The sequence below is a fragment of the Xenopus laevis genome, chromosome 5S (assembly GCF_017654675.1).
Source record: "Xenopus laevis strain J_2021 chromosome 5S, Xenopus_laevis_v10.1, whole genome shotgun sequence".
In the NCBI taxonomy this organism is placed as follows: Eukaryota; Metazoa; Chordata; class Amphibia; order Anura; family Pipidae; genus Xenopus; species Xenopus laevis.
The window spans coordinates 131445319-131472481 of NC_054380.1; the positions used below are offsets into that span (position 1 = coordinate 131445319).

At 38.1% G+C, this 27163-nt stretch overlaps 1 protein-coding gene across 2 annotated transcripts; it reads left to right on the plus strand.

The window, feature by feature from the left end:
• The first annotated feature begins 441 nt into the window (after window positions 1–441).
• Window positions 442–19389, plus strand: tdrd15.S (tudor domain containing 15 S homeolog). 2 transcript variants are annotated; one of them, XM_018265966.2, is made up of 5 exons: window positions 442–709; window positions 3455–3556; window positions 6551–6626; window positions 9990–15690; window positions 16045–16170. In XM_018265966.2, exon 4 carries the CDS (start codon window positions 9995–9997, stop codon window positions 15683–15685), a length of 5691 nt encoding a protein of 1896 aa, XP_018121455.1. In that variant the 5' UTR covers window positions 442–709; window positions 3455–3556; window positions 6551–6626; window positions 9990–9994; the 3' UTR covers window positions 15686–15690; window positions 16045–16170. The 2 variants fall into 2 exon arrangements, with proteins under 2 accessions (XP_018121455.1, XP_018121454.1); XM_018265965.2 differs by lacking the exon at window positions 16045–16170 and adding an exon at window positions 18441–19389 and having other exon boundaries at window positions 443–709.
• The last annotated feature ends 7774 nt before the right edge of the window (window positions 19390–27163 follow it).

Genomic DNA, 27163 nt, shown 5'->3' on the forward strand with positions numbered 1-27163 from the left:
CAAATAAGATACTTTGTAACAATTTTGAGACACAAAAACACAGTTTAGATAAGGAGAAATATTTTCAAACTTTTATAACCTGCCAAATTTTGGAAAACAAGCATGGTAATTAGGGGGTGTGGCTATAGAAAGGGGTGTGGTCAAAAAATTGCTGCGCTAGGTGTGGGAAAAATTTTTTGTCCCTCTTTTTACTTCCAAAATGTTGGGAGGTAACTCATGTATTATAAGGGATAATGTACCCCCTACTGTAAATGATAAGGATATTAGAAGTCACTGAGGGGTTATAACACCATATTAATATAACAACACAACACTAGTTGCAGTTTGGCTATTTAACACATTTATTCACAACTAATTAGTACTAAGTGTTGGCTAATTGTTTTAGAGACAGAAGATTAATCTCTAATCTGTGCGGCAGAGTGGAGTTGAATAACTGTACTGTCAGCTCTACTTGTTTTCCTTAAACTGACAGGGAATCCAACTAACTAATCCAAGAGTTAATCGATTCGCCACAAAGTCACGTCAACAAATAAACTCTCGCGGTGTTTGGCTACATCCAGTCACGTGGGCCGAGTACGGCGGCGCCGGCGCGTTGGAGCGCTGGAGTCAATAGGAAAGCCTCATGTGACGTAGGGCTATATACGGCGGCGCGTTAGGGTCGGAGGGTTGTGCGTTGCAAGGTGGTTGCTCGCTGGTGACAAGACAGTGGGTGAGCAATGGTTGTAACTGTTAAGCTGTAGCCCCATAAACAACAAAACTGGATCCTGAAACTCCCGGCATCCTTTGCTGTCTTCTTACACCCGGGGGAAGGTTTCTAGAGGAGCCCAACTTGGGTAATGGGGAGCAACCAATAGAATGTTATGGTGCATTCAGCCCTTGCTCCTGTCTCTTTATAAAGAGCGACTGTATGGCTTTCCTTTGCTTCTTTTTGTGTTCATGTAGAAGAGAGAGAGCAGAGTTGTTCTTGGGTTGATGTTCCATTTGTGCAGGGACCCCGAGATTCAAGTAGAGCTTTATTTATCCTTTAATGGGGAAAGTAACAACCTTTTCATTAGTAACGGTGCAATATCTGATGTGTAGAACAGACATATACAGTTACATCAATATCATCCTCCCACAGATAAGCATGGTTGTCTCCTGACTCCTCAATACCATTTTGGGATTTCAGCTACTTGGTTGCTAGCGTCTTTCCCTAGCAACCAGGAAGGTGTTTGAAAGGCACACTGGAAATAAATAGGAGCGGGGCGATAATTATAGGGCTAAACTTCCCCCTGGTGTAAGAAGACAGCAAAGGATGCCAGGATGTTTTGTGCTTCTGTACCAGCCCAAGGCAACCACAGCCCTTTAACAGTAAAGATCTGTGTCTCCAAAGATGCCCCAGTAGCTCCCCATCTTCTTTTCTGCTGATTCACTGCACCTGCTCTGTGCTGCTGTCACTTACTGAGCTTAGGGACCCACTCACAATATACAGTACACATAGAATAGAAATGTCACAATATAAGGCTGATTAGTAATTAATACACATAATTACTACATGGCAGCACAGAAACCAGTGCAATTAGCATCAGAATTTAATAATCAGCAAACCTGTAGCATCAGCTTATATTACAGCCAGGGAAGCTCATTTTCTGCTGGATAATTAGTGACGAGCCCTAAGCTTAGCTTCTCAACAGCCAATCAGAGCCCACTGAGCATGTGAGTGTCACAGACACTTTCCAAGATGGTGACCCCCTGTGACAAGTTTGAAGTCCTGGATCATTGCTGCTATTGACAAGCTGAAACTTTAGCCTCGTGCAATAAGTTCATTATATAAAATATGCCATTTTTAGCCACATTCATTTTTAGAGTTTAGTTCTCCTTTAACCCCCTCAGTGATTATAATCTCTTACCTGATAACCTCACGACTTTTCACTAAAACCTGCAGCACGGTATTATTACGGGGTTCAGCTAACAGTAAAGGGGATGTTCACCTATAAGTTAACTTTTAGTATATTATAGAATGGGCAGTTCTAAGCCACTTTTCATTATTTATTTTTTTATAGTTTTTTTAAATATTGGCCTTCTTTTTCTGATTTGTCCCAGCTTTTAAATCGGGGTCTCTGACCCCATCTAAAAACAAATGTTCTGGAAAGCTACACCTTTATAATTATTGCTGCTTTTTTTTCTACTCATCTGTCTATTCAGGCCTCTCCTATTCATATTCCAGTCACTGATTCAAATGAATACATGGTAGCTAGGGTAATTTAGACTCTAGCAACCTGACGGCTGAAATGTGCAAAACTGGAGAGCTGCTGAATAAAAAGCCAAATAACTCAAAAACCACAAATAATAAAAAGTCAAAACCAATTGCAATTTGTCTCAGAATATCACTCTCTACATAACATTAAAAGGTAATTTAAAGGTGAACAACCCCTTTAACACCAGTCTGGTGTATCAAGTAACTAAACCCCCCCCCCCCCATTTAAACCCGTTTGGTCTCTGCCTTTTCTGCATTTATTGAATACCTGTCACTACATAATACAGGTATAGGATCCCTTATTCGGAAACCCAATATCCAGAAAGCTCCGAATTACGGAATGGCTGTCTCCCATAGACTCCATTTTATCCAAATAATCCAAATTTTTAAAAATGATTTCCTTTTTCTGTGTAATAATAAAACAGTATCTTGTACTTGATCCCAACTAAGATATAATTAATCCTTATTGGAAGCAAAACCAGCCTATTGGGTTTATTTAATGTTCAAATTAATTTCTAGTAGACTTATGGCATGAAGACCCATATTACGGAAAGATCCGTTATTCGGAAAACCCCAGGTCCCCGAGCATTCTAGATAACAGGTCCCATACCTGTACAATGATATTCTTGACCTTCTACTTTATGGCACACTATTAATTTTGTACAAAAGGGCAGGTATTGGCTAAAGTTAGGTATTGGCCAACCCCTACGTGTGCCCATTGAGAGGCCGAATCTATCTGTCAAATTCCTACAAAAAGCCCTTAAAATGCATTCACATGCATTAACAGATGGAATTCCCCCAGCAATGCATACAGGTAGAACTGGTTTTGGCCTATGTTTGCCCTTTGCAGAGGAAACAAATGCTGTGCCATCATCTTTAGGGTAGGACTACACGGATGATTACGGCACAATCCGACGCGCTGCGACAAAAGCCTGCGGCAAATCAAATGCAACGGAAATAAGGTAAGTGAATGCATTGTCGCATGGTGTTGCAGCGTTGATCTGATGTGACCCCACTGTTGGAGGCAGACGCTGCACGCTGGGTATGCATCCGACAGTCGTGTCACGTCAGCTCAATGCTGCAACACCATGCAACAATGCATTCACTTACCTTATTCCCGTTGCATGCGCTTTGTCGCAGCATGTCGGATTGCAACAAAAAAACGTCCGTGTAGTCCTACTATTTTTTTTAATTTTTTTTTTTTTTTAATTGTTTCAGCACAAAATCCCATCAGGGGCCAGAATTGGAACTTGATTGTCCTGCACAGAGCCCCGACCTCAACCCAGCTGGACATATATGACCCAGATGCTGTACAGTCAGGTATCTACATATGATTTGGCCTGATGAGTACAAATCTACTATGATGCTGATAAAAATATGTAAAGAGACCGACACAGCATAGAAGTGCAAGTAACACATAAAAATAATGCACATAAGTCAGTAAAAAGGAAATGCCTGTATGTGTTAGATTTGTTTATTGGGGCATACAATATAAAGATATCAAAAACATTAATGAAACCGCACTCACAGGACTTTTAAGTGCAAAACAATGTTTGTTTATTTGAACGTTTTGGCTCTTAACTCAAGCCGTCCTGAAGACTTGAGTTAAGAGCTGTAACGTCAAAATAAACAGACATGTTTTTGCTCTTAAAATTCCTGTGAGTGAGGTTTTTTTTGATATCTATTATTTTATAACACCCCTCCCTGCCCCCTTGTTTGTCATTGCGCTCATGCATGTGTGTGTGTGGGGGGGTTGTGATCCAGATTGGCTCTGCCTAGGGCCCACTTAAAGGCTGAACCGGCTCTGGTCCTTCCTTTCTCCTTAATGCTTAAAGGAAAACTATAACCCCCAAACAATGTAGGTCTCTCTAAAAATAAACATATTACATAAAACAGCTCATATGTAAAACCCGGCTTCATGTAAATAAACCATTTTCATAATAATATACTTTTTTAGTAGTATGTGCCATTGGGTAATCATAAATAGAAAATTGTAATTTTAAAAAATAAGGGCCACCCCCTGGGATCCTACGATTCACGGTGCACACAGACATACCAAACAAAATATACTTGTTAGGTCACATGAGCCAATTAACAGACAGAGTTGTGTCTTTTGCTTCCACACTTCTTCCTGTTACAGTTAGAGCTGCAGTATTTCTGTTCAGGTGATCTCTGAGGCAGCACACAGACCATCACTAAATGGTGGTTCTAGGCAAGAGATGTAAAAGGGCAATATTTACTTATATATTCCAGTTTGGTAAGATTCTTTAATATGCCACTTAATATACATACAGGTGGTGTTTTAGACTGCTCTGCAAAATATTAGAAGGTGGTGTTTTAGACTGCTCTGCAAAATATTAGTAGTGTTGGCCTTGGGGAGAGAGTGACATTTTGAAATATTTGGGAGCACTGATAAAAATGATCTGTAATTGAATGGCCTATTCTAAGCAACTTTTCAGTTGGTCTTGATTTTTTCTTTTCTAGGGTTATTTGCCTTCTTCTTCTGACTCTTTCCAGTTTCCAAATGTGGGGTCACTGACCCCATCTAAAAGCAAATGTTCGAAACCGGAGAGCTGCTGAATAAAAACCACAAATAATAAAAAATGAAAACCAAATGCAAATTGTTTCAGAATATCACTCTCTAATAGTAACAGTTAATCAAAAGGTGAACAACCCCTTTAAATTATAATATTGTCAATGCTGTTTCTTGTAAATCTGAAACCTTTGGAACCACTGTAGTATAAACTCACAGCTAAGGGGGCAGATAAACTATTCAAAAAAAAAGTTTAGCACTCCGAGAGTTGGCATCTAGGCTTGTAAGAACAACAATGATGTAGTAAGAAATAACAGCATAGGCTCAACCCTTGCCTTCAGTGCTGTACAAGTATGGGATCCGTCATCCAGAAAGCTTCAAATTGCGGAAAGGCAGTCTCCCATAGACTCCATTTTATCCAAGTAATCCACATTTTTTAAAATGATTCCCTTTTTCTCTGTAATAATTAAACAGCAACTTGTAATTGAACCAAACTAAGATGTAATTAATCCTTATTGGAAACAGAGCCAGTTTATTGGGGTTATTTAATGTTAACATGCTTTTCTAGTAGACTTAAGATCCAAATTATGGAAAGATCTGTTATCTGGAAAACCCCAGGTCCCAAGCATTCTGGATAAGAGGTCCCATACCTGTACTTACGGGCAAGAGCTCTAAGGAAGTGCAAGAGTTTTCAAACACAACTTAACTATGTAAACAGACCAATAATGGAACCAAAGTAAATACGTTTTGGGAACCACACAAAATGCTCTACCTAGAAACATTAAAGGAAAACAAAAGGAGAAGATAATCACTGGGAGCTGCCAGATATTAGAAATCAAGTATCCAAGACTCTGGGGGTGCTACTCCTGTTCACTGAAAATAACACCAGTCTGGGTTTTCTTCTGTAGGAGCACCACAATGCTTTTTCTCTCTTCTCCTCCACCTGGGTGTGCATGTGAAGAAGGGTTAAAAATGTGGCTTTTTTTGCTTTTAAGTTCTGCTTTTTGCTCACTTCTGTGCATGTACACCTGGATCAGGACCAAAGAGAGGAAATGGGAAAAAAAATTGCAACGTGGTGGTCATACACTGGTGCAGTTTTCAGAGAACAGGACCACTGTCCCGCATTCTCGGGTAAGCAGTTATAATCACTGGAGAGTCCCTAATATTTTGGCACCTCCCTGGCCATTATTATTATTTTCCTTCTCTTTTGAAGGCCAGAAAGATACTTCTGGACCTATAGACCCCTAATGAAAGGGTTCCATATTAAAGGCTACATTGCCTGCCACTGCTGTATAATAAAGCTTTTGATTTTCTCGGGCAGTGTCACTACATGTATTCTTTTCCAGTTGTGGTTGGCTATCACTAAAGCTCATTTGGGAGCATGTCCCTATGTGTGCATGGCCATTATCCTTTCTTTTGGTGCCTCTCACTCCCAAGATGCACAGTAGCTATCTTACTCAAGAAGGTGACATTTTTTTTTTTCAATAAAGATCTCTCTTTACTGGCAAAATCTTGCCTGAAAAAATCCAGTGGTACAGGTTGGGCATTATATTTTTAAAGGGGAATTCACTTTTAAATTAACTGTTTGTTGCAGAGCAAACTACTTTAAACAGTTTTCAGTTGGTCTTCAATATTCATTTTCAATTGGTTTTTGGATTATTAGCATTCCCATTCTGCCTATTTCCACCCTGCAACTAAGAAATAATAAGCTATTTTATATGGTATCATGGTCATGGTCACATGGTTTACTGTTAGAATTATGTTTTAATCTTTCCTTTCAGAATCTCCTATTGATCTTCTATTCTCGCTTCCAAATGGCTGCCTTGTTGCAAACAAGCCGAAGCAACTAGATAGCAGGTAACATTCCAAGGCTGAAAAATACAAATTGTAAATGTTTTATACTAGGGACACACCGAATCCAAATTTGGCTTGGGAGTCTGCAATAGTAGGATTTGGATTCAGTGGAGTCCAAGTGCCTGGTAAAACCTGTTCCACTAGTTTGGGCTATTTACCATAATGTTTGGAACAACAGAAAGGCAGACTTTGTGTGTGACTTCTCACACTGTCGTCTCATGTATGGCCACCATGGCTAGGGGAGAGTTGGATTCTGCTTCACTGTTTCAAAAGTTAGAGAAAGGAACATCATTTTTTTAATAGCAATTATATTTACTAATACATATTTATAATCTGAATTCCCAATAATAGGTTGTAATAAAGCCCATTTTAGTGTTTTTCTTTTATATTTTATTATATTTATATTTTTAATAGTACCCAAGCATTTTACTATCACAAATGAATTAAAAGGATTAAATTAATTGTTCAGTTTAAAAAATGTGCAAAATAAAAAATGTTTCTAATATAGTTAGTTAGCCAAAAATGTAATGTATAAAGTCTGGAGTGACTGGATGTGTAAAATAATAGCCAGAACACTACTTCCTGCTTTTCAGCTCTCTTGATTTCCACTGAGCTGAATGCTGAGGATCAGTTGCAAACTCACTCAACAGTTATGTCCCATGTGGCCCCCCTTCAAGTCGCCGACGTTGACTAACTCAGAGTTAGAGAGCTACAAAACAGGAAGTAGTGTTCTGGCTATTATGTTACACATCCAGTCACTCCAGCCTTTATACATGAAATTTTTGGCTAACTAACTATATTAGAAACATTTGTTATTTTGTACAGCCTGTTTACCCAAATTGTATTTTTATACTGTTCCTTTAAAACCCTGTTGCAACTTCTCACCTGGCTTTAAAGGATTCATTCTACAAGCTAATGCAGAATTGCTCAGAGCAATCTCCTAAGGACTTTTGCAATTGATAATATTTTTTCCCCTACCCCCCAAGATATTACATAAAAAAGGTAATGTAGTGAATTTATCAACATCAGCTTCACCTACATTTTCCGACTGTTTACAATCAGAAAACACAGAATTGGAAACTTTTGTGATGCTGAGTCATTTGAGGTTTTTCTAGTTAGTATTAATCAAAGCAACATCACAATGCTTTTCATTTCTCAGTTATTGTTTTTTTCCTAATAGTAGAGTGACCAGCAGGTGGCACTGTTGTGAAGAAATTCATAATAGTACTGGTATGGGATCTATTATCCAGATATCTCTTAATACAGGAAGGCCATCTCCCATAGAGTTAATTTTAAAGGTAAACTACCCACAAAAAATGTAGGTCTCTTTAAAAATATCTAATATTGTTTTACAATGTCACTACCGTCTGTGTTCAAAGGGAATGATTAACTCCACCTTATACACACAGAGCATCATAAAATGGGGGCTCAAGGGAAAAGATATAAAAAGTCAATATTTACTTAAAAATATAGTCCAGTTTGGTAAGATTCTTTAATAGGCGCTTTCAGATGATATCAACGTATCTGTTGCTTAAGTATTAATTTTGGGGGTATAGTGTTCCTTTAAGCAAATAATTGGTTTGTAGAAATGATTCCTTAGTACTCTGTAATAATAGTACAGTACCTTGTACTTGATGGTAACTAAGCTGCATGGTGGCAAATTAATCCTGTTGGGTTTATTTAATGTTCAAATGATTAATAGCAGACTTAAGGTATGGTGATCCAAATTACAGAAATAACCCAAATGCCTATTATCTTGGAAACAAAAAAATAATTCTTGTATATTGTATGTTCCATTTTTACATGAAATTGTTTTAGGGTTTATGTATCTTTTAATTCTTCAATAGTAGTAAAGCATACATTTTTGGTACGACAAACATAAGAATATACTCAGTGCTAACACAAAACCAAAGTCCAACGTGCAGCACTCCCAGCAAGTGGAAATCTTTTCTTTAAACACTTTTTACTTTTAGTTCACACGAGGAGATTCGGGGAGATTTTGTCGCCTGGCGACTTATCGCCTCGTCTTCTGGGCGACAATCTCCCCAGACTTACTTGTCATTAGCGGATGGGAAGACACGAGGAGGCAGTTTGGGGAGATTGTCGCCAAACTGGAAACTTCGGGCGACTTCGTAAAACGGCATGCCACGTGTGTTTTAGCGCAGGCGACTTGTCATTATAGCGAATGGGAAGACATGAGGAGGCAGTTCGGGGAGATTGTCGCCCAGAAGACAAGGTGATTCTCCCCGAATCTCCTCGTGTGAACTAACCCTTAAGACATTTCAACCAGGCCCGTATTTGTGGTGAGGCCACAAAGGCCCGGGCCTAGGGCGGCAAAATTTTAGCGGCAGCTCATCCTAATGTGCATTGGGAATGCACAGTTCCCCAGCTATATGGCGTGTTTGCTCAATTGCGGTGGGGGGGTGAGATGCACTCGGAAGAGGACGGGCTGGCGATCAGACCATGAGGGCCTTTGGGCGCCACTGAGGGAAATCTGGCCCTGTTTCAACAACAGGAGAGCACAATAGAAAGGTGAGGGAAGGTTAACAGTGTGCAACCCCTAACATGTAACAATGTAGTGGTCAGTGTTAACAAACGGAGTACAGAAGCAGTTTTAGATGGGTACTCAAAGAAACACTTCTTGTTCTACTGTACCTCTTAATAACAGCTGATGCCTCCCTATCAATGTGACCTTAGAAACAAAAGGAGAAAATAAATGTTGTACAGTACATGTAAATCCAAGCATCAAAAACCATAGGGCAAAAAGGTGCTATTTTCACCCTCACAAGTTATGGTCCAACAAAAAAGCCATCAAATACTGTCCAATGCAATCTCCTGCTGTAAGCAATCCTTACTAACCCAGTCCTACTCACTAGACCACGTTTTTCATAGACTACCAATGTGTCCACTGCCTCAACCATTGGCTGTTCTTTGTAGTACTAACTCTGTGTATAAGTCCTTAGCACTACACAAACATGTCACTTTATAAATATTAAACAGATCACTCTGTCTAAGTAAAGCACAACTTTTTATCGGTGCAAATTTGGATTCAGGCCAACCCTGTTAATAATAATAATAATAATAATAATAATAATGGAAAAATATGAATAAAAAAAAAATCTCAAAGGAGTGTCTTTTTTTTATTTTTTCTATGTACACTTTTCACCCAGTAAAAAAAATCCCATGCAATTTTGTTTTGTGTTTCTGATTTACCTTTGCCTATAAAATTTAATTATTTTCATTATTCTGGTGAATTCCTTTTTAATTTCATTTTTTGATGTTAATAGTTGTAATTAAAACTGTTCATTGAAACAATAACTTCTAAAATTATTTCTTTGTAGTAAATCTTTTAATTCTTCTTTGCAGCAAAAATGGATATTGAACGTTCAGCAAAATCTTTACCAAATGGGAATTTAAAGATTGTGGCAGTGGCTTGTCACCCTGATAATGTAATCATCAAATTTCAAGGAAAATACAACTCGGGAAATGAATTTGATTACCATGTCTTGCAAAATGAAATCCAACTTGTCCCAAAAGTGCAAGGTGACATTGGTAATTGGGAATTCTGTTTAGTACAAGACAAAGCATTTGGAGTGTGGCAAAGAGGAAAAGTTTTGAATAAAATAAATGAAAAATATGAAGTATTTTTGATAGATCACGGAAATACAGTAAATGTGGATTCCACTCAAATAGCATCAGCTTCTAAGGAACTTTTTTCACTCGGTCCAAGAGCAGTGAATGGAATTTTTTCTGGTATACTTCCTGTGAAGGAAAAGTGGACCCCAAAAGCAGTAAACTATTTCTCATCATTGGTAGGACTTCAGGTGGAAGGACATGACCAAGCAGTCTTGCCGGGTCAGGTTACAATTGTTGAAGTGCCAACCATTGTCATTAGTGCTGTGGAGTTAAACCTGGCAAGGTACATTGATTCTACGACATTCTGTCTTCTTGCTGAGGTTTTACACAAATGTCCCTTAAATTACCAATGCAAACAATTGCCAGACTTGTTACAGCAAAAGACCTTGTATTCGAGTTCTTCTCAAAGTCTACATGATGATCTTCACATTTCTCAAAAGATTCTGGATCATCTTCGACCAGATATAGTAGTAGGAACAACTGAAAAAATTAAAATATCAGCTGCTGTAAGCTACAGTAGGTTCTATTGTCATTTATTGTCATGGGAAGAAGAGCTAAATAATTTGACTACTTTGATGTTTTCTCATTATGAGACCATTACGATTCAAAAAAAATCCATACTGGACCATTTTGGAGTTCTTTGTGCTGCTAAAAGAAAAGATGGTCTGTGGCATAGAGGCATAATAGAAACTTTTCTTTCTGGTGATAAAGTACAAATCTGGTTTATAGATATCGGGTGTAGAGAAACAATATCTTCTTCCTTTGTTCAAAAGTTAAAACCAGAGTTCCTTACTTTACCCATGATGGCTATTCCTTGCTCTTTAAAACGTATGACTGACCATGCAGATTATGCAACAAATATTCAGTTGACACCCTTCAAGCAGTTCTTGTTAGGAAATACTGTTATTGCTACATTTGAACAATTTGGTAACGAAGAGCGCCTGTTTCATATAACATTGCAAACGAAAGATTATGAACTTAATGAAAACTGCCATCTAACAAATCAAAGTGTTCCAGTATTTTCACCCAGTTGTTACAGAAACCTCTGCAGTTTTACATTGCCAGAAAAACCAAGCACTTTTTGTGTACCTGACAAAGCCACAACTGAGACAATATTTAAATATAAAACCATTCAAATGAATGTAGATTCAGTCTATGTAGGTCATGTTGAGTATGTGTTAAATCCATCCAATTTCTGTATAAGAACTGATGAATTACAGAACGAGTTTTCAGTCATGATGGAAAAAATTGCAAAAATCTATAATCCATGTGGACGAACTGAAAGAGTTATTAAAGATCCTAAACCAGGGGACCTTTGCTGTGCACTATACAATAAGGACAGACATTATTATAGAGCTGTTGTCACTGATGTTCTTGACTTAAAATTTGCCGTCTACTTTTTAGATTCTGGAAATACAGAGACAGTTCCTTTTTATGATGTTAAAATTTTACTGCCGGAATTTGAAGTTTTGCCGGCTTTGGCTATGTGCTGCTCTTTGGCTTATGTTTATCCTCTGCAAGATGTGTGGGTAATGCATGCCAATGATTTTTTCAAACAAAAACTTTCTGGTAAAGCTCTTCTTTTTCATGTTCTTGCAAAGCAGAAACACAAATACTTTGTTGACGTGCAATATCTGGAAAACTCTGAAAACTCAAATATTGTTACAATGATGGTAGAGGCTGGATATGCAGAATATTGGAAAGTAAACTTAAATCCAAGTCCTGTGGTTACAAAGAGTTGCCCAACAGGAAAAAGTCAAAATTTAAAAGTTTTTAAACAAAATGAAACTAAAGTAACCATAGCAAAGCATGTCTCAAGAAATTACCTTAAGCAGGATGAAAAATCCAAATTTTCATCAATTTCTTACCAGTCCCCCCAAACTGAAATTTTGCCTATTACTTTTAAAGAATATTTATTTAATCCAGGATCTGTGGTGGATGTCAAATGTTCTCATGTGAACTCCCCAAAAGATTTCTGGTGCCAGCTGCTCACACAAACTTCAGAATTAGAACATTTAATGAAAGACATTCAGAGTTATTATTCGCGTTGTAATGACATCTACAAACATGGGCAAAAAGCTTGCATTGTCAAGTGTGCGAGCACTGGAACATTTTATAGAGCAGCGGTGCACAATGTTGCAGAAAAGGAAGTGGATGTGATTTTAGTGGACTATGGATATACTAAAAGAGCTTTCATTTCAGATCTTCGAGAAATAAAGCCCCAATTTATAACTTTAAAGGGTCAGGCATTTCGTTGTTGTCTGAACAGCTTTATTACTCCTGTAAAGCCTCATCTTAGGTTGACATCTGAGGCATGTAGAGATTTTATAGACTTTGTCAATTCTTCTGTCACTGAGAATTTGAAGTGCACAGTCCATGCCCTGTTTAGCATCGGTTCTACAAACCTTTTTAATGCTGTCAGTTTGGAAACTCGTTTTACGAGAAGCCAGTTTCTGCTTGAAAAAGGACATGCCACTTTATCACATTCCTCAGTTCCATTCATTACTCTATGTAGCTTTTGTTACTCTGACTTCAACATTAGAGTTGGAAGTTTAGAACTGGTGTATATTACACACATTTACAGAACTGGCAAGTTTTATTGTCAACTTGCAAGAAATACTGAAGCAATTGAAGCACTAATGAAAAAAGTTTCAGAAATTGGTGAACAAAATATACAAACAGATTGTACAAGAGAAAACAAACTGTGCATTGTAAAGTATTATGAAGATGGCAACTTCTACAGAGCATTGGCACACCCTATAGAGTCTTCCTCGTTGTTCTCTGCATTTTTTGTGGATTTTGGAAACAGTCAGATGGTAACAAAAAAGGACCTGCTACCCATACCAGACACAGCTGTAGATCTTTTGCGTGAACCGATGCAAGCTATCCAGTTTTATCTTGCTGGTTTAAAAAATGCTGTTCTCACAGAAGAAGTAAAACAATGGTTAGATGAAAATTGTTTGGGCAAGCCGTTGAATGCTGTTGTATCGGACAGAGACTGTGACAACCAACTTGTTGTAAAGCTGTACAAAGAAAAACTTCAAATAAATCAGAAGGTTAAAGAACTTCTAGGCTACCCTCCTTCTGGGAATACTAAGGTGCTTTCTCCACAATTAGGAAATGGGAGAAATCACACAATAGAAGAAGGTACATCAAAAAAACAAACAGAACAAATGACTTCACAAGAGCTAAAAAGAGAAACCCTATCACAAATAGATGAAATACCTACTGCCAGATTGGTTTTTGAGAACTTATCAGTGAACCAAATACAACATAATACTGCACAAAATCCAGTACACCAAAAAGATAAAGTTGCTTTGACTTTATTGAATAATGTATTAACAATACATGGAAACTGTTTTAATTGTAGTGATCTACCAACTTGTCCTATTGAGCCGTTGTCTAAAGCTGTTGGATACATTTCCCACATAAACAGTCCTTCGAGCTTTTACATACAACTCTCAAAAAATGAAAACGCAATAGTTCATCTTGCAGAACAACTTAATAAACAACAAATGTCGTTTCAAGCTCTTTCTGCCACAGATTGTAAAAAGGGCATGCTAGTAGCTGCTGAATATCCAGATGACCTTTCTTTTTACAGAGCCGAAATTCTAGAAGTTAGACAAGATAAATCTTTTGAAGTGGCATTTATTGATTATGGTAACACTGCAAATTTGTCTTCCTTATTTTTGCTTCCAGATACATTTTTATCTGTTCCAAAATTAAGTATCTCTGCTTCTCTTAGTGGTATTGAAGCATTAACATCTAGTAAGGAATGGAGTCAAGAAGTAATCTCTTACTTTTCTCAAAAAGTTAATGGAAAATCGCTTTATTGTACATTTTTAGAAAAGAATGGAATGCATTGGAAAGTCAGTCTAATATGTAGCAATGAATTGGTAGCAGATGATCTAATTAAACATTTTCCAACACATCCTTCGAGTTCAAAGTTAATTGATGTGCAAAACCATATTCCTGAATTGTGCATTATAATTGGTGAGGCAAAAAATAAAATTACTAATGAAAATGAGACCAGAGAAATCCAAGATCAGTACTTGAAACCTGGTCAGATTGAAAAAGTGAAAAATATTTACTTTGCAGACTGTGGGAGATTCTTTGTTAATTTAGGTGGATGTTCACTGGAATCTAACTTAATGACTTTAATTGCTGATGCTGTCAAGAAGACTAATAACAGTCTAGCAGTCAAAAACATTACTAAGGGAATTATGTGTTTGGCAAAATCTGAAAAAATGAATATGTGGTTGCGTGCATCAGTACAGGATATCTTTCCAAAAACATTGAAGATGTTGGTCTTCTATGTTGACCATGGTGCACATGAGGTAATAAATATGCATAATGCTAAAGTGCTATCAAGCAAGTTGTTACAGATTCCAAAGCAAGCAATTGCTTGTCGATGGGCATGGAATGAGAAGATTGAGTCACAGTTCCAAAAAGTATTATCATCACTCATGGAAAAGGATGTACAAATCTTGTTTCTAAAATTCTTGAAAGCCTGTCAAACATGGAAAGTAGAGGTGCTAGTAAATGGGTCACTGTTGATGGAGTATTTTAATGCCACAAAAAGCCAAGCTGAAAACACTGAAAAGAATCACGTACCAAGTTCTTCTTCTGGTGTGTTTTATATTCCTGAAACCACTCTGGAACGTGGCATTACATACAGTGGCTTTGTAACAGCAGTTTATGAGCCTTCTGATTTCTATTTTCAGTTAGAGGATTCTGTGGATTTAATGAGTAAATTACTAATACTGCTCCATAAAATCTCAGATTATATTTTGCCTTTACCTTGTGATTTATTGAAGCCTGGTGTAGCTTGCCTATTGAAGTGCTTTGCTGGCAACACATGGTGTAGATCAAAAATTATAAAAATAGAAAATAATTCAATCCTGCTTAATCTTGTAGATTATGGCGTGTTTAAAAATATTCCATTTTCAGATGTAGCCAAGTTAAAATGTATTCCCGAAAGTCTTGCCTGTTTGCCATCTTTAACCTATCGCTGTATGTTACATGGAGTCAAACCCTGTGCTGGATCGAAGTGGTCTAAAGATGCAATAACCTTCTTCACTGACTTTGTAAAGGAACATTTCTCATTGTTTTTTCAGTGTGCTAAAAATAAATCCAGTAGCAAATTGGAAGTGAATATTTATGGCCAAGGAAGTTTATCTAAATGTCTTGTTTCTATGGGATTTGCGGAGTTCACAGAAACAGGGACAACATTGAAGTCTGATTCAGGAAATATGCCTAATGGGCTCCTAAAATCTAACACAACAGTTAACCTGTATTTACAGAATTTAAATGACGAGCATCAAGACTACAATTGTAGTGTTACATTAAGTTCATGTGCACAAAAGAACAGCAAAGAATTCCAATTGCCTCAACAAAAGCAGGAAGCCTTCTTAGACCACACTTAAAAACTGTAAGTACCATTTATGCACTATTTCTACATTTCATAAAAGGTTTCTACTCTGTAGAATATTTGATATTTTTCCATAAAGAGGCATATTTATCAATGGATATTAAAACAGTGCTCCATAAAACGCTTACCAAATTATTGAACTTTAGAGAAATTAGCTAAAAATATCCATACCTTTTAATAAATCTGTTTGGTATGGTGAATATCTTCAGTAAGTATTCAAATATTTATAAATATGAATTTTGCACCAAACAATTTTAAAGGAGACCTAAACCTCATATTATTTAAGAAAAACTCTGTGTATCCACAAACAAGTTGATAAACACAGTACTTATGTGGGGTCTGCTTTCGCATCAGAGTTCACGGGCACCATCTTCTCTTCTATAATCTTTGGGAAGAGAGCGGCGTAACGGCGCACTTGGAGCAATCTTCTGTTTCGCGGCAACTGCGCATACGCCGAAAGTCACAGAAATTGCCAAAGCACTGGAAGAAGACCTGAAGAATACCGAAGAGAAGAAGATAGCGCCCATGAACTCCAATGCCCTGAACCTGCACCGAGGGGTAAGTAAAGAGTTAGGGGCATTTACCAAAGGTACCACCTAGGCTGGGGGGGTGGAGCAAGGAGGGCTCTATGTAGGGTAGGGGGGTAGGGTTTTTAATTAGCAAGGGTTTGGTTCTCTTTTAAGTGTAACATTTAAAGCTATACCTCAAGCCTGTAGTCCAGAGTCAAGTCTAGAGTGAGTTTATTTTCATTTCATCCATACACGTTTGTACAGTACACAGTGAAATCTCTAGGACCATGATGCTACACACAACATAGAAGTACCGGACAACAGACAAAAAGCGCAAGTGCAAAAATATGCAACTCCTGCAAGACAGGTCAGTGCAGGGACAGGACAGGACAAGACAGTGCACACTCAGCAGATCTAATATGTTAAGTAAATAATGCTAAACGTCAGACATGATGGGTGTATCGTGATATGATAGTAGCAAGGACTGTAGGCTCAAAGAAAGAGGTTTCTCATTTAAGTAAGAAAAGTAAGGCATAATGTCATTGAGATTCAATAATGAGGCACTGTTATATCCTGATTTGAGTAAAATAAAATGTAGGTGACTTAGGGTGGTCACTTAACAGTATCCAATATTGGGTATATGTAATACTGTAGAAGTATAAATGTTAAAGTATAATGTGACAGAAAATAAAACAGTGAGTAGGAAAAAAAAAAAAAAAAACATTACAGGGTATGGGATCCAGAAACCTGTTATTCAGAAAGTTCTGAATTACGGAAAGACCGTCTCAAATATACTCCATTATAATAAAATAATTACAATTTTAAAAAATTATTTCCTTTTTCTCTGTAATAATAAAACAGTACCTTGTACTTGATCCCAACTAAGATATAATTAATCCTTATTGGAAGCAAAACCAGCCTATTGGGTTTATTTAATGTTTACATGATTTTCTATAGACTTAAGGTGGGAAGATCCCGAGCATTCTGGATAATAGGTCCCATACCTGTACAATAAAAGTGAAGCCTGAAAAACAATTTGGCGTCATATCGTTGTTTCATGGCTCTTTATTGCTTCCCGTAGCTTTGTTATTATTAACACGAGCACAGTAGCCTGTAGCCAGTACAGTAGTACTGTATAAATGTGTGTGTGTGTGTGTGTATATGTGTATATATATATACCGTATATACTCGAGTATAAGCCGTCCCGGGTATAAGCCGAGGTACCTAATTTTACCTCCAAAAACTGGGAAAGCTTATTGACTCGAGTATAAGCCTAGGGTGAGAAATGCAGCAGCTTCTGGTAAGTTTCAATCAAAAAATTGAGGGTTTCTGCTCCCATTGGAGGTGCCGGCGTCTCGTTTTAGGATGCCGGCGAATATTCTTGGAGACTATTCTTGGACGCCGGCGACTATTCTTGGACGCCGGCGACTATTCTTAGGCGCCGGCGACCGTTTTTGCGCTTGACCCGAGTATAAGCCGAGGTAGAGTTTTTCAGCATATTTTGGGGGCTGAAAAACTCGGCTTATACTCGAGTATATACGGTATATATATATATATATATATATATATATATATATATATATATATATATATATATATATATATATATATATATATATATATATATATATATATATATATATATATATATATACACACACACACACATTTATACAGTACTACATATATAGAATCCAAAATGTTTGGACCACTATTTCTTTCTGATGTACAATAAATTAGGGTGCTTTATTTTTTAATGTGAAGTTTCTAGCAAGACAACTTTTGTGTGCCATTAGCACATGAGGCAGATGTATAAATTTTTCTTACACTAAAAGAAAATAGTTTTCCCAGTATAATTTTCATCACTAGCATATTTATGAGAAAAAAAACTGTGGAAAAAGTGAAAAACATAAGGAAAATCAAATGTTTCGATTCCTTTTGACAAATTTGACTGCTTAATCAAAACCCAAAATTAAATAGTTTGAATGTCAAGAATGAACCTCCCCGTTAAATTATTTAGAAGCTCATTATTTATTCCAATGATAAATCGAAACAAATATGCATTTTTCTTGAATGGGGGTAAAAATAAATTGTGTTGTTTTTTTCTTTTGCATAGGTATCTGCTGTGTATCAATGCTGAATTATGCACACCTACAAATATAGAAATGACCATTTGCTTTATGTTACGTTCAGTTTTGTTTGAGAATATTGTGTGTAAGTGACAATTTTTTTTTTTTCTAGGAACTTAGGAATCTGCTTTCTGCAGTGCATGCACTGTCCTCAAGGAACATCTCCATTGCCAAACTTTGGTTTAGCTGCATCTTGAATGTACAAAGAGCACTTTTGTATTCAAAATAAGTTTTCTAGAGACCAATTTGTGCTTTATTAAAAGATATTTTTATATTTTTTTTTGGTTATTTGCTTTTGATCTGCTGCAATGCTAAAAGTAAAATACACCGTATTAAGTAGAGTTCTTTTTGTGCATTATGCGAGCTTTCCATTTGTACAGCGAGTACATTCTAGATACGTGGATTTTATTTGTATGTATTTCTTGCAGGTAACAAGAAATATTTTCCTTATCTAGGTTACTCGACTGATTTCTAGTAATTTGTGAAAAAAGTGTTCTGTAGCTCTTAGAAATAGTTGGAGTGTATTCCTATTTTGTTTGCAATGTTTATTTTGTGTGGGGAGCAAAACTTTGGTTTATTTTTTAAGCTCAGCTGGATAAAAACGTGAGCAGGATTCAAGCCCATTTAAGTATCATACCACACAAGCTCAAGTGACAGAAACTGCTTTTCCACTAAGCCTGGTCTGATTTTCTGGAGGGGGTAAATATAATTTGGCCAGGGTAGCATATGGGCATTTCTGCTGTAAGATCAATGCAGTGCCTTCTAGAAATACACTTTACTATGCATTCAATGAATGTGTCACTCTCCTTTTAAAGGAGAATCACACCGTTAATAAAGAAAAACCCCTACCCCCCTACCCTACACAGACCCCCTCCCTCCCAGCCTTGCTGCTCCCCCCCCCGGGCAAATGCCCCTAAGTCTTTACTTACCCCTTTGTGCAGATTCTGTCCAGCGGAGTTCATGGGAGCCATCTTCTTCTCTTCGTTAATCTTCCGAACGAGACCAGCGAAGAGGTGCATGCGCAGTTGGAGCAATTTTCTGCTTCGCGACAATTGTGCATGCACCAAAACTCTGTCTCATTCCGAAGATTACCGAATCGGCTGAAGATGGTGCCCGTTAACTCCACTGGACAGAATCTGCATATAGGGGTAAGTAAAGACTTAGGGGCTTTTGCCCGGGGGTGGGGCAGCTAGGCTGGGGGGGGAAGAGGGAGGGGGTCTATGTAGGGTGGGGGTAGGGTTTTTTTTTATTAATGGTTTGTTTCTCCTTTAAGTTATCATTACATTGCTAAACTGCCATCCCCAGAATCCTTCTATTAGACAGCACTTATAATAGAACCACTTTTATTAGTAATTAGGGTGCATGCCCACCTTTGTATCAGACCTTCATCTCCATCTGTAGGTTTAGGTACCTTTTCTGCCAATCAGACATCCCTTACACATCTTTACATCAGCCTGCTAGGAATGACAGTTTGAGGCTAAGGTAAATCATTTCACGTTTGGAGAGAGTTTTTCTCTTTTTTTTTGTTTCAATGCACCAAATGCGCATATGTCTTGCTTTCCATATGTAACAAACAAGTCGTTTTGATTCATTAAATCATATACTAAAGGAAGTTGTTGAGCTTTGCTAAGTCTTTGAGAAGCCAAATGATCAATTGTTTTCATTTTCTTGTTTGGACTGAATGATCTTTAAAAATTTAAATACACATGTTTAACAAGTGATACTCATTAAAATCTATGGTTTTGTGATTTTCTTGGTGCTTTTATTTAAGTCTTAGCTGGGCAAAAGCTAAAAAACACAATACAACTGCAGTTTGTCTCAGAGTATAAATATTAATAACATCATAGTAGGTAATTTATTTGAGCATGAACTTCCTCTTAAAAATAGAAATATATTGAACGTTATTGTGCCGAATAGTCTACCTGACATAATTTCTGGTGTTTGGCAAGTGATGTCTACATCCAATTCTTCAGGCGCGAGTGTGCTGTGATGATTGGTGCAGGGCATTGAGGGAACCCTAAAGCTACTGCCTGGTCAAGAGGTGATGGTAGCTTCTTACAGTGCAGTGCGTTAATAGCCACAATAGCGCACCATTGGGAACAGAAGGCAGATCACTTCTGAATGCAACTATATGGAAGTGTGCAGAGCATACTTTTAATACCAAACATACTCGTTGTGAACTTGATGTTACCCAGTTATAATGTGCCAATTTTTCAATGTTGAAATTCTTAGTGACCACTTGATGGCAGAGATGCACCAGTTTAAAATCAGGTACATCAGGAGATAACATTTTTTTCCCTGAAACCCAGTCTATTTTTAAATACATACATACACACATTTTTTTTATTCAAACAATCTATGCCATATGTCCTGCAGTATTTCATTGCAAGTTAGTATCACGATATTTCTTTGTACATTTTGTACTTCTTTTTTTTTTTTGTAATTTTATTCATTGTAAATGTCTGCTATAAATGATCTGTTATTTAAGCACAGTATGGTTGTAGCCTCACTCGAGTATTTAATCCTCCTTAGCCAGGGATGCCTTTTGCAAGCTAGAAGTCAATGGGGCTTTAGTCACTGTCTGCGATCTTTTTATGTTGAGTTAAACGTATGTAAATCTATACAGAACTTTTTTGTTTGCTGCATATATGTTTAAGGTAAACCCTGATCGGAATGTTCTGCATCCAGTCTAGTTACTGTAAATAATGATGTTGACATTGGCAAGCTACTGTGTAAGCCTGTATCTGAAGCAAGATATATCACTTGAATGACCTGGGGTTACTAAAATATACAGTTGTGTTCAGAATAATAGCAGTGTGTTTTTTATTGAATAAAACTCAAAATTCTTATAAAAGCTTTTATTACCATACTTGCAATTGCATTGGGAACATTGCACATTCTATTTCAAATGAAAAGCATATTAGGCTATTCCAAAAAATAGAAGTGTCTGCATTCTTCTTTACAAACAAACTCACTGTATAAACTGAAACATCTTTCTAGATTTTGCTTTCCTTTGAATGGCTGAACTAATATTTAGTTGTATAAGCAGTGTTTCTGAGAACTGCTGCACCTCTGTGTTGCATGGAGTTGACTAACATCTGACACCTGTTACATTCCACAGTTCTTCTGCATCTCTTGGTTTTGTCTCAAAAACGGCATTTTTGATGTCACCCCACAAGTGTTCTATTGGATTAAGGTCCTGGGATTGGACTGGCCACTGTCAATCTTGGTCTGGAATGTGGCAGAGTGAGGAATTTCTAGGCAAAAGAAGCTGTATAGGAAGACAAAGTACTTATTGGTCAAGTAGTACAGTCTCTCTCTGATGGTGGCAATGGTAACCTGGGTGTGGGCTCTGAAAAAGCTATACATGCAAGTTGCTTGGTACAAAAGATGGCCCCACAGGAATATATGGAAGCATATCTCCTTGCATTTGAGAACACATTTCAAGGGCATTTCTTTAGCATGAGGGAACATGACCGATTCAATTATTTTGATGTACTGAAACTGATCCATGATCCCTGGTATGTGATAAATAGGCCCAACACCATAGTATGAGAAACCTCCCCATATCATGCTTGCCCGACCATGCTTCACTGTCTTCACAGTGTAGATTTGAATTCAGTGTTCGGGGGTCGTCTGACAAACTGCTGCCCCTACACCCAAAAAAGAACAATCCTGTTTTTATCAATCCACAAAATTTCTCTTTAGGCCAGTCAATGTGTTCTTTGACAAATTTTAAGCTTTACAGCATGTCTTTTTTTCAACAATGGGACTTGCTGGGACTTCTTGTTGATAGTTTGGTTTCACATAAGCATCTACTATTTGTAACAGTAATCCAGTAACTTTAGACATTTTTTGCTCATCCTGGAGCTGATCATTGGCTGAGTCTTTGCCATTTTGGCTATTCTTCTATTCATTTGAATAATACTTTTCCATTTTCTTCAACCTCTTCTGGTTTTGTTTGCCATTTTAAAGCATTTGAGATCATTTTAGCTGAGCAGCCTAACATGTTCTGTACTTCTTTATATGTTTTCCCCTCTCCAATTTTTTATTCAAAGTACACTGTTCTTCTGAACAATGTCTGAAAAGACCCATTTCAGAGAGAAATGCACTATAAATACACTATAACCAGCATGCACAACATTTGCTGTCTTTCTTCCTTAAAGGGATACTGTCATGGGAAATTTTTTTTTTCCAAATTACCGTATATACTCGCGTATAAGCCGAGTTTTTCAGCTCCCAAAATAAGCTGAAAAATGCTGCCTCGGCTTATACGCGGGTCAGTTAAAAAAAATTACCTCTTCCGTGCTGATGGCTGCGCCTGCGCCTTCCCTCTCTTGCTGACTGCTGCCTGGCTGCCACCCCTGACTCCCAGGCTAGGGAGTGTGTGCCCGCGGTGCGCACTCCCTGCAAGGCGTGCTGCTGCTAGTGGTGTCGGAGGAGGAGAGAGTCAGGGAGGGCGCCATAGAGAGAGGTCTGAGCCCGGCTGTGTGTGGCTGCAGGGTCGGCTTGGCCCACCGGAAAAATGCCTGCGGAAAAATCCCTGCGGCCAATAAACCGCTCACTACTTCTACTTCTATATTGCCGGTGCTCGGATTGAGCACAGCGATTGGCCGCCTCCTGAACCTAGTGGGCCCTGCTGCCTCTACTGTCTCCACCTGGTAACTGTTTAAAAATGCGTCTGTGCTGTCCCTGCTGGCTGCTCTTCAGTTCGGTACACTGTGCGCCCCCTGATGATGTCACTCACTTGCGCCATCGCATTGTGGGAGAGTCAGCGAAAAAGAGCTCAGGCAAGGAGTACTGCTGGTGTGGTTCCTGGGTGCTGATCGATCCGCTGCCTGTTCCCTCTGCAGGCCTGCAGCCTATTGCTACATGCTTGGATTTTCCTCTAGTGGATACATACTTTGCTGGTGAGCAAACGATCTGGAGGGGGGGGGGTGCTGTTGTAGCAGAGTCAGACAGTCAGTGATGGAATTTGCCTGTCTGAGATATGGAGGGGGAAGCAGGCTGCCAGTGAATGTGGGGCTTAATTACCCCTATAATCCACACAGACTCTGAGTGGCCAACACCAACTTCTTTAACTTCATTTTACATTTAACCCATTGTTTTCCCCTTTAACTTTGCTGCCCCACTTTTTTATGTTATTATTCCTTTCCATGCTCCTTTACAGTTTCTGTATCTCTCCATCCCTGGTTCAGCTATAAATGCTTTTGCTGGGATTGATCAAGTGCTTGCAATTAAATAAAAATTTATTTAAAAAATGAATGATGTTTGAATGTTACTGTCAGTCACAATATTTCCCAGGGAACATGAGATCCATGCAGATGCCAGATACTATCAATGTAACTGTTACTCATGTACTCTCCCACCTTTCATATTTAATACAGCAGCCTCAGTACTAAATGTGTAAGTAGGCATGGTGTGTGGAGGTGTGACATGATTATTGAAACTTACCAGTAGCTGCTGCATTTCTCACCCTAGGCTTATACGCGAGTCAATAAGTTTTCCCAGTTTTTGTAGGTAAAATTAGGTACCTCGGCTTATACACGGGTCGGCTTATACACGAGTATATACGGTAATCAGTTAATAGTGCTGCTCCAGCAGAATTCTGCACTGAAATCCATTTCTCTAAAGAGCAAACAGATTTTTTTATATTCAATTTTGAAATCTGACATGGGGCTAGACATTTTGTCAATTTCCCAGCTGCCCCAAGTCATGTGACTTGTGCTCTGATACACTTCAATCACTCTTTACTGCTGTACTGCAAGTTGGAGTGATATCACCCCCCCTCCCTTTTTCCCCCAAGCAGCCAAACAAAAGAACAATGGGAAGGTAACCAGATAGCAGCTCCCTAACTCAAGATAACAGCTGCCTGGTAGATCTAAGAACAACACTCAATAGTAAAAACCCATGTCCCACTGAGACACATTGTTACATTGAGAAGGAAAAACAGCAGCCTGCCACAAAGCATTTCTCTCCTAAAGTGCAGGCACAAGTCACATGACCTGGGACAGCTGGGAAATTGACAAAAGGTCTAGCCCCATGTCAGATTTCAAAATAGAATATAACAAAATCTGTTTGCTCATTTGAGCAAAGAGATCTGTTTGCTCATTTAAATAAGGGCCATAATGGACACCTGTTTTTTCGCAGAATGAGTTCACCAATTGGACAAGATATTATTATTTTGAACAAGCCTCAATTAATGATTCAATGACAGAGTCAGCAGCATGCATACCATGACTTTTTTCTATTACTCTACTACACCTACTAGTAAATTATTTGCCATGTAGAAATATAATTTCAACCAAAAACAGTGATCTGATTAGTGTCAGACAACTGTTATTCTGAACACAATTTAATTTAAGGAGTTAAGAGGTATATTCTTATTTAGTTGAACATGTTGTACCAGCATTGTGCAAGGCAGGTAATCCACCCATATATAAATTGCATTACCAGAGTTCTTTGTGTAATAGAGTTAAAGTGGCAACTTAATACATCACAGTTTGGCAATAAAGTATGTTGACTTTTTTTGATGTCTAAAGCCTATGAATGGGCAGACACGTGTGGAAAAAGTTTGTGTTCTGTGAAATTAGAGATGAAAGACTCTACAGAAAGACAACATAAAATCTTGTTTTGCTCAAGGTTTTGTGCAATAGTACAAATTCTGATCCTACAATCAAATGCTAAATCTAACATAAAATTGCTATTTTGTTTTTGTGCCTGTATGCACAATGATCTGTCTATATTTCATTGAGAAGCACTGCATCCAGATCTGCAGCAGTTGCATGGCAACCCCCCCTTCTTAAGTTGCATGTTATATTTGGACATCTACAACTTATCCAACTTACAGGAGCCAAGAAGTTGTCTCTGCGGATTTATTCCTAGATACCTATATATCTTCTAGAAGTTGAGTGTTCCAGTTTGTTCCGGCAATATCTGTAAAGCACCAGACAGGCTACTGTAGATTGGCAGGTTTGTATTTGCATGATGTCACAAATCTATTATCTATGGAGATGTTAATCATAAGCCTTTAACCTAGGGCCGAAAGTCAGTCCCTGGCCAACACATCTGAGACATAGTTTCTGATTTCCAGTAATACTCTTGGGCACTGGCTAGATAAAGACAACTTTCGAATCAAACATTTCAAATTTCATAGAAGCATAAAACCTATGTTAATAAGTTACTGATATCTCAACAGAAGCAAAACTGTCAAATGTACATAAGTCAAAGAAAACATGTACAGCACATTGAAACACATATAAGTCTTTTGGAGCCCAAATGCTGGATAACACTGGTAGACAGGACCTTGAACAGTCTACTGGAAAGCAACTTACAGTTCATAATAAATGTAATGAAACAAGATGAAAACAATGCAGAGCAGGCTTCAGGGAAGGTGGAGACAGGTCAGGGTAGATAGGCAGAGTCCAGTATGCAGCCAAGGTCAGAAATAAAAAAAATCCTCAAATCAGAGAGACAGTCCCAGTACTGATAAATCACAGTCTAGATCAGGGATCCCCAACCTTTTCTTACAGCCACATTCAATTATTAAAAGAGTTGGGGAACAACACAAGCATGTGGGGTGCCAAACAAGGGCTGTGATTGATTTGTGGGTTGGCAATCTAAAGGAGGTTCTTTTTGGCAGTACGAATGGTTGTACCTAACACATCACACATGCTTTAAGGCCACTGGGAACAAAAGCCAAGGTATGGGTGAGCTACACATTGCTTGTGAGCCACTGGTTGGGGATCAGTGGTCAAGATCAATGGAAGGATACTCCTGAAAACATACTGAAGATCAGCTAGTATGAGATTTCTGGTTGAAAACATGTTTGATGTTCTTTAATCTGTGGCTTGGTTCCTGGTATAGCAATGGTTTACTGTAACCTTTTTTAGGAGCTAAACAGGGCCTTCAAGGGGTGCTTGAGTCAATCTTTGTTTTAGAGTCCAGACAACATGAATGGCAACTTTATGCAAAGCCTCCTCTCTGGGAACTTGGATGGCAGACATGACAGCTGTCATACTAAAAAAATAGATACAGAAGCAGACAGAGCCTGAACCACTTAAATTATGGGTTAAAAATCCACAGCCACAAATTATACTTTGTTTCAGAGGGATAGAGGCAATAGAAAAAAAGAAGGTATACAGTAGGTTTAAGAAGGGGTTGGATGGTGTTTAGCAAGTGAGGGAATACAGGTTTATGGGAGATAGCTCATAGTACAAGTTGATCCAGGGACTGGTCCCATTGCCATTTTGTAGTCAGGAAAAAAAATTTCCCCCTCTGATTGGAGATGCTTCAAATGTTTTTTTTTTTTGCCTTCCTCTGGATCAGAGGAAGGTTATATACAGACTTAAGATTGAACTTGATGGACGTGTCATTTTTTAACCTAACTACTATGCGTGTAATAATGTAACAATAAGGGGTAAATTAGGAGTGTGGTCAATTGTGACACTCCAACCTCCTCTGTGAAATCTAAATATTCCTAGTTTTCTTCTTCAGATACTATATATATGCTCCCTAACACTTTAAATGAACTGGGTATCCCACTCTTCAATCTAAAGCTGGCCACAGGAGCACACATTCTAACATGTCTATGACCAGCTCTAGACTGGTTATTAGAAGACTTAAACATACTTGAAGTAAGATGTAAGATGCATCCTAGGGCTAGGGCTTGGCTTAGAAGATATCTTAGGACCATTTGTGGTTCCCTATAACTAATATTGCCTGTTCTGGCGAGAAACAGGGAAGAATGAGTATAGTGTCTGAGCAGGAACCGTAGACTAGAGATGTCTGTATTTATGCCCTGAAATGTCACATCTGGGATTTTAATTATCCTCA

Excerpts from the sequence above, each read along its gene's own strand:
- tdrd15.S (XM_018265966.2), top strand. The coding sequence starts at position 9,995 with ATGGATATTGAACGTTCAGCAAAATCTTTACCAAATGGGAATTTAAAG.